This window comes from Ricinus communis, chromosome 6 (assembly GCF_019578655.1).
Source record: "Ricinus communis isolate WT05 ecotype wild-type chromosome 6, ASM1957865v1, whole genome shotgun sequence".
NCBI classification, from domain to species: Eukaryota; Viridiplantae; Streptophyta; class Magnoliopsida; order Malpighiales; family Euphorbiaceae; genus Ricinus; species Ricinus communis.
Genome location: NC_063261.1, coordinates 4,186,661 through 4,195,339, shown reverse-complemented (window position 1 = coordinate 4,195,339; position 8,679 = coordinate 4,186,661). Strand labels below are relative to the sequence as shown.

The window sequence follows — 8,679 nt, the reverse complement described above, 5'->3', positions numbered from 1 at the left end:
GCCGCCCACAAGGTGACTCCACTAGGGATAAGAGAAGCTAATTCTAGTGTATCATCATTTTCAATTTTATTATTTAAAGGATGATTCTTGCATAACATATCTTGCATTTTGGTCCCTATAGCCCCGATAACATCGGTTAGTAGTTCTTTGGCTCCTTTCGAACCTTTGAATTACTACACTGGCTAACCATCACTCACAGGTAATGACTGAGCTTCCTTCATCGCATGGACCCTTGAGTGGGGAGACGAGCAAAGGGAGCATACTGTTTACTTATGGGAGCCTTTTATCCTAAGACTCAGCTCATGGTAATGATAGTAGTAATCTCCATCGGGAACCCACTTGCTTGCTATGTGAGATACTTTCCCCTATATGTGTTTAAGCCCATATATTACAAGGCCTTGGCCCAAAACTTGTGTTGTCAAGCCTTAGGCCCAAAAATAAGCAGGCTTTACTATTATATTGGAAAATATCAACTTATTTGCTTTAAATTTGCTTTGAGAGCTTATAGCATGCGCATCGGGACTACTATCCCCTATTGATAGAAAGCTCAGGCTCAAAATCCTAGGGAAGAACGACTCACCTTGAATCGTGTGTGGGATAAATAAGGTTAGAAGGATGCTTGTATAGTATTTTGTAAATTTTTGTATTTTCTAACCCTTTGTACTTGTGTTTGCACGTGCATCATGCATATCATGCATCACACTAACTCTATTTTTTGTAGCCATATTGGATTCTCCTTTGGGTTGGCAGAGACAAGAGACAAGAGGGTGGTAGGCTGGAGAGGATACCTATTTCACCAAAGATCCAGTCTGTGTTAGACCAAGACATCAAGCTTCTATGACTGAAGCTATATCAGAGATGGCCAATGAGAGAGCTAATAAGCAAGATATCGAGATTCTCAAGAATGTTGTCATCGACGATTTGAGGGGTGTGATTAGGGAGGAGCTTCAACAACTTATAGCTGGGATGGTTGCAAATCAAGCCCCACCTGCTGCTCCAGTTGCACCTTGCCCCTATGGTAGTTAATCCTCATACTGTTATTGACCGGAATGTTATTGACCCAAATGTTATCACCATTGAAACTATTGCCGCTACTGCAGCCGCTACTAATACTAATGCTAAAGACTCTACTAGGAAGGAAGTGCTTTAGAATTTCTAGGATTTTAATGAGTTTATGCTAAATCAGGTCAAGAGGGAAACTACCCTTGCCACTAATGAAGTTGTAAGTGGCTTAAGCGCAAGACTTGACAAGATGCAAGGTATTCTGGAAATCAAATGGTTGGACGTGACCTATAATTTCGACAAGCTGGTTTTGACGGGCAAAGATAAGCTTCTTGTAAAGTTTAAGATGCTCAAAATGAACAAGTTCAAAGGGACTGGTGATCTAAAAGTCCATCTAAAGCAATATACTGCTATTATGGGAACTACTCAATTAAGTAGGAGCCAAGTTGTCAAGCTGTTTATATTGTCCTTGGAAGGACCTACTGTAAATTAGTACCATGGACTAGAAAAATTCGCCAAAGCTGAATGGCGAGATTTATGTAATTCATCAAGCAATATGACTACAACATTCAATTGGAACTGTTAATGATGGATCTTGAGTCCACTAAGCAAAAACCAAAAGAGTCCTTCTCCGATTTCTTGAACAGGTGGAGGAATAAGATTGGGCTGATGACGAACAAGTCTTCTAAAAAGGATCAAGTTTGTATGGTGGTCCAAAATGTTCTTTCAAGATAGGTTGAGAGGCTCCAAATGATGAATCTAAAGACCTTCATGGATTTGTATGACAATGGGCTTTAGGTTGAAGAGATCGAGAATGACAAAAGAAAGAGTGTGAGAACTGGTAGGAGGCCAAAATATGAGGCTGGAGGGAACAAAACCCTTGACGTGAATGTTGTCTAGCAATCGAGGAGGTTCTCCAATTTCAAGCAGCCTCTTTCGAATATTGCTAGCCTATGCTTGTCACATGAATTTCAAACTTTTTCAAATGGATGTTAAAAGTGCTTTTTAAAATGATTTCATATAAGAAGTGTATGTTAAACAACCTCCCAGTTTTGAACATCATGAGTTTTCAAACTATATTTTTAAATTAGCTAAGGCTTTGTATGATTTAAAATAAGTCTCTAGAGCTTGGTATGAAAGACTTAGCTCATTCTTATTGCAAAATGTTTTTCAAAGGGGAAGGTTGATATAACACTCTTTGTAAAAACTCATAAGCATGATACTTTGTTGTTCAAATTTATGTTGATGATATAGTATTTGGTGCTACTAACAAATCCTTGTGTGAGGAGTTTTCTAAGTGCATGACTATGGAATTTGAAATGAGCATATGATGGGTGAGCTCAAGTTCTTCCTAGGATTGCAAATCAAGCAATGCAAGGATGACATCTTCATCAACTAATCCAAGTACACAAAGAAACTTTTTAAAAATCTTAGGATGTAAGACTGCCAAGACACCAATGAGCACATCAATAAAATTGGACAAGAACGAGAAGGGTAAGCCTATTAATGAGAAGAAACATAGAGGTATGATTGGAACTCTACCACTTGAGGGAAGGGACCACAACAAGGCCCCTTTACATAGCAGTAGAGGTGAAAGGGAAAAGAACCCTATGTGTGATGGTTGATGATGGGTCAACTATCAATGTGTGTCCATCTCACATACTCCCTAAATTAGGGATGACTGTGAAGGATTTAAAACCATCAAACATGGTCATAAGGGCATATGATGAGACAAAAAGGGATGTAGAATGGACGTTCTCAACATTGGTGAAGACGGGTCTAATTAAATTTTGGATGGAATTTACTATCCTGGACATCCAGTAATGTTTGCACTACTATTGGGAAGGCCATGGTTCCATGCCCTAGGAGGAGTCCCTTCTACAATCCATTGGAAGGTGAAGTTCCCTCACGAAGGCGAGATCATCACTATTCACCCCGAAGGTGGTAAGGTCATCTCGACAATTTAGGAAGCTATCAAAGAGGTGGATGCCCCTACTGGATTCCAAGTGGCAGTTCTCTATAAGGACTATATGGATCCTAAAGTGGCCAGCATGTTCAAGAAAATGAACTTCATGCCTGGAATGGGGCTAGGAAAGAATCAGCAGGTTGTTGCAGAGTTTCCAAACTTCAAAGGTCAGAAGACTCGGCGAGGTTTGAGGTATTTTGAGGAGGAAGACGAGGACAAGCCAAAGGGCAAGACTCTAAAAGACGTGTTTGTTCAAGAGTTCAAGCCTTACTTTGGAAAGCCCGAGCTTGTTCGTGTAGCTGGGACTGAGATATCGGGGTTTGAGATTGTCAAGGACCTGATCATCGCCAGGATGATCGAGCTAAGTATCAAGGAAGTCCATGAGAAGGTAATCACCAAAATGGAAGAGCTGAAGCTAAAAAAGCCTATCACTCAGCCAGAAAGGATCAGCAAAGAGGAGCTAGCTGCTCTAATAGAAAATAATATCATTGATGTATTTTGTGACGATGATGTAATAATGTTCAACATTCATGAGGACGATGTTTCTTTCCTTTTTAAGATCAATGATATGAACAACTTTGCTTACTTGTGTGATGGTTTTCCTGATGGTAGTGTGCATTTTGGTAATCATGACATGTGCATGTTTGACATAAATTCTATACAAATTGATTCATTTAATTTAGGCGCAGATGCAAATCCACGGAATATTTTGATAGCTTATGATATAACTCTTGAGGATATGAGAGAGTTTGAAAGAATAATGAAGAAAAGAAAAGAGGTATTTGCTTGGTCCTACGACGATATGCTAGGTCTAGATAGAAAAATAGCAGAACACCATATCCCAACTTATTCACACATCAAGCTGGTCAAATAGAAGATGAGAAGACTAAGGCCGGAATGAGGAGAAAAGGTACGAGAGGAGGTTGCTAAGCAAGTCAAGGCTAATTTTCTTAATATGGTTGACTACCCTGAATGGTTTGAAAATATTATTCCAGTCCCAAAGAAGGATGGTAAGGTTTGAATGTATATGGACTACCGGGAATTGAACAAGGCATGCCCAAAGGATGACTTTCCTCTTCCTCACTTAGATGTGATAGTCGATAGTGGTGCTTCGAACATAATGTATTCCTTTACGGATGGGTTCTCTAGGTACAATCAGATTATGATGGCAGTAGTAGACAAGATGAAGATGTCGTTCATCACCAAGTGGTGGACATACTGCTACAAGGTTATGCCTTTTGGACTAAAGAATGCTGATAGATCATAAATAGTTATATTTATTGTGTTTAATTCCCTTATATTTTGATTGGATATTATGCTTAATTGTGGGAGTTGTGTTTGTTCTGATCTAGGTGGTGAAATATCAACGATTAAGTGGAATTCAGCTTAAAGACATGTTTTAAAGTATCACTTGTTAAAAATCAAGTCTTTTGGAGGAAGAGTGAAAATTTATGCAGAAGGTCATTTTCAAGAAAGCGTGACCACGCCCTACAATCTATGAGTTGCTGAAATTTGTTGAAGAGAATTTTGAATTTTTTAGGTTAAATTTATGGTGGGCCCACTTTTATGTTATTTCCTTTATTTTGGAAGTGTTGGATAAAGAAAACTGTCTCTTATTTTATTTAGGACTTTATTGGTTTAGATTCCCCTTTATTTTAGCTTTCCTTATGCGATTAGAATTATATAGGAAGTTTGTTTCTTTTTGGATAGGGATTATTTTATTAGGGTTTAGGTTTGACTTCTTATATAAGGAGGCTAGTTTTACATTTTTATTTTTTTATTTTCTTCCTCTATTTCCTACAACTCTTGTGAATTTTTACTCCACCATGTGTGGCTAAGCTTTTAATTTCTGATTCAAGAGTGAATAAATTCCAATTGTAATTTTGTGAGCCTTTGTGCTTAAATAGAATTTCTTCTTTACTTCAAGTATTCTTTATTTCTTATTTTTATTGTTTATGAATTTTTGATATTTATTGAACTGACGACTCAATTTAATATTGATTTTTCATTGCTATCCTTGAGTTTGTGATCCGTAATTTTCATGAACAATTGACATAAGTAGCAAGGAGCTGGCTCATGTGTGTGTGATTGCGGCCTTTCCGAATTACATAGCTTAAGATTAATTTAATTGCAGCTATCTCGATTAATTAATATTGGTTTAGTCATTCTCATTATTCTTAATGCCATCATTAAGTTGATATGGGATGCTATCGCGCCCAGTTGACTAATGGTATGTTTTGATTTAGATGCTAGGTTTGAGTCAATTATACTAGGAGAATTTACACTTGCGGCTTTTCTGAATAAGTAGACTAAGTACTTGAATAGAAAAATTGATATTTAAGCCTATGATCAAAATTACAATTGGATGGAATTTGCACTCTTGAATTGGAAGTTTGGTAAGATTGATTTTTATTTACTTTAATATTCAGCTTTTATTATTTTCTTGTTTATTTATAATTTTAGTTCAATCATTTAAAACCCCCTATTTTTATTATTTAACTTTGAGAAGCTATTCACATTGGTTCCCTTGGGATTCGACCTAATTTCACTATTTCTACAAGTTAGTTTAGAAAAGTTAGTAATTTATTTTGAAGTGCTTCGACAACCCGTTCAAAATTTGGCGCCGTTGCCGGGGAGCTATTTTAGTTTCTCATTGTCTAATTTACTTGTTTATGACTCGTTCTTCTAAGGCTATTGATTTGCAGTATAACTCTGAAATTGAGAAGATAATGCGTCGATTAAGAAAGGAGACTTAGCAAAGAAAAAGTCGTCTTATAGAGGAATTGGATGTAGAAAATATGGCAAACAGAACTCTCAAAGAGCTAGATGCGCCGGATTTGAGTCAACAAACTTTATGCATTACATTTCCTAATATTGCAGTTGATTTTGAACTAAAATCTAGCCTAATTCACTTATTTCCTTCTTTTCGTGGATGTGCAGGTGAAGATCCTCATAAACACTTGAAAGAATTCCATATTATATGCTTCAAAATGAAGTCACATGTTGTGACCGAAGAGTAAATAAATCTTATAGCTTTTCCCTTTTCTTTGAAGGATAAAGCAAAAGATTAGCTCTATTATCTACCCTCTGGTTCAATAACAACATGGAATGAGATGAAAAGATTGTTCTTAGATAAGTTTTTCCCTGCAACAAGAGCTGCCAACATCAGAGAAAAAATTTATGGCATAACGCAGTTCACTGGAGAAACATTTTTTGAGTATTGGGAGAGGTTCAAGCAATTGTGTGCTAGTTACCCCATCACCAAATTTCTGATCAACTCATAATCTAATACTTCTATGGAGGAATTATTGCCAATGGATAAGAGTATGATTGATGGAGCAAGTGGTGGAGCTTTAGTAGACAAGACACCTGAAGAAGCCAAGCAATTGATTTCAAACATGGCTGAAAATCCTCAGCAATTTGGTACAAGAGCTGATGGAGCTACTAGGCGAGTTAATGAGGTAAGTACTAAAAATCTTGAAAATCAAATTTCTGATTTAATTGCTTTGGTTCGTCAAATGGCTGTAGGGAAATTGCAAATGTCAAAAGTTTATGGAATATGCTCAGTTCAAGGACATCCCACTGATATGTGCTCTACATTACAACAAGACTCGATGCAAGAGGCTAATACTTTAGGTGAGTTTACTGGTCAACCTCAAAGGAAGTATGATCCCTATTCCAATCAATATAATCCTGGATGGAGAGATCACTCGAATTTGAGTTATGAAAACCAAGGAGGACAAAAAAAGTATCCTTCCTAGTACTTAATTAGACCAGCTCAAGCTCCCCAAAAGCCTCAAGCTTCAAATTCAGGTATGTCTTTGGAAGATATTGTTAAAAATCTTGCTAATAGTACTCTTCAACTTCAACAGGAAACAAGGTCAAGCATTCAGAATTTAGGCAATCAAATTACTCAATTGGCTACTTCGGTTAGTAAATTGGAGCCTCAAAACTCTAAAAAACTACCTTCACAATCAGAGCTAAATCTAAAGGAGAATGTTAGTGTAATTGCACTAAGAAGCGGAAAAGGAGATTCCTTCAGGGTCAATTCCACTAAAGGAAAGTGAACTGAGCAAGGAAAAGGAAGAAGAAGCTTCCTCTAAAGCATCACATAGGGTAAAGTTCAATCCTCCTCTATCTCTTTCATCTCACAATCCATTACCTCCTTTTCCTAGCAGATTGGCTAAGCCAAAAGAAGATGAGCAAGAAAGGAGATCTTGGATATATTTAGAAAGGTGGAGATAGATATCCCATTATTGGATGTTGTCAAGCGAATTCCTAAATATGCAAAGTTCTTGAAGGAATCCTGCACAGATAAAAGGAGGATAAAGGAAAAGGAGAAAGTGGTGGTAAGTAAAAATGTGTTGGCTATCTTGCAAAAGAATATACTAGAAAAATGCAAGGATCCAGGTATGTTTTTATTACCTTGTGTTATTAGTAATAAGAAAATTGAGCATGCCATGTTAGATTTAGGAGCTTCCATTAATGTCATGCCATTTTCTATTTATCAAGAGTTGAAACTAAATAACTTGCAAAAGACTAGTGTAGTGATTCAATTAGCTGATCGTTCTTATATTCATCCCCTTGGAGTTATTGAAGATGTTTTGGTGTAGGTTAATGAGCTCATATTTCCTGTTGACCTTTACATTTTAGAAATGAATGGTAATTCCTCATCAATATCAGCTTCAGTTTTATTAGGATGACCATTCATGAAAACAGCTAAGACAAAGATTGATGTAGATGAGAGTACTCTCTCTGTAGAGTTTGATGGAGAGTTTGTTAAATTTAATATTTTTGATGCAATGAAATATCCTAATGAAGTACATTCTCCTTTTCATATTAATGTGATTGATTCAATTGTACATGATGTATTTGCAAAAGAAAGTGTTTATGATGAGCAAGAATTAGATGCACAATCTAATTTTGAAGGAATTGATTATGAGATTAGTGTAGAAGAATTATTTTCAGTAACATTATCTGAACCAATAAATTCCAATGTTGAAATTTCTAATACTAATAACAAGATGTTTCCTTCAATTGTGCAAGCACCAAAATTGGAGCTAAAAGCTTCATAGGATCACTTAAAATATGTGTATTTAGGTGATGATGAAACATTGCCTGTCATCATCTCAAAATGACTAACAATGAATCCATGAAGAAAGGATTGGAGCCTTCATTTAGACGATGCTCTTTGGGCTTAGCGCACGGCTTAGAAAACTCCTAAAGGAATGCCCCCTTATCGGTTAGTTTTTGGTAAAGCATGTCACTTATCAGTTGAAATCGAGCATAAAGCCTATTGGACAGTTCGGCGATGCAATATGGACATAGACAAAGCTGGGATGTCAAGGCTACTGCAATTGTATGAATTGGAGGAGTTACGATTGAATGCTTATGAGAATTCAAGAATTTATAAAGAGAAATCCAAGTTATTCCCTGATAACATACTTATTAGGAAACAATTTGAGATTGGTCAAAAAGTGTTGTTATATAATTCTCGATTGAAGCTTATGCCTAGTAAGTCTCGTTCTCAGTGGATCGGTCCATTTGTTGTTACTAATGTATTTCTCTATGGTGCAGTGGAAATTAAAAGCTTGGATTCAAATAAGATTTTTAAAGTGAATGGTCATAGATTGGAGATCTTCCATGAAGGTGAAATTGCTCCATGTCTCATTAGTTTTCCTTTAGATCACCCTACTTATTTGGATGATTGA

The 8,679-nt window shown here is 36.6% G+C and overlaps 1 protein-coding gene across 1 annotated transcript; it reads left to right on the top strand.

Moving 5' to 3' along the window:
* Window positions 1-8,196: 8,196 nt before the first annotated feature.
* Window positions 8,197-8,679, top strand: LOC125370255. Its single transcript, XM_048375254.1, has one exon. It carries the CDS (start codon window positions 8,197-8,199, stop codon window positions 8,677-8,679), a length of 483 nt encoding a protein of 160 aa, XP_048231211.1.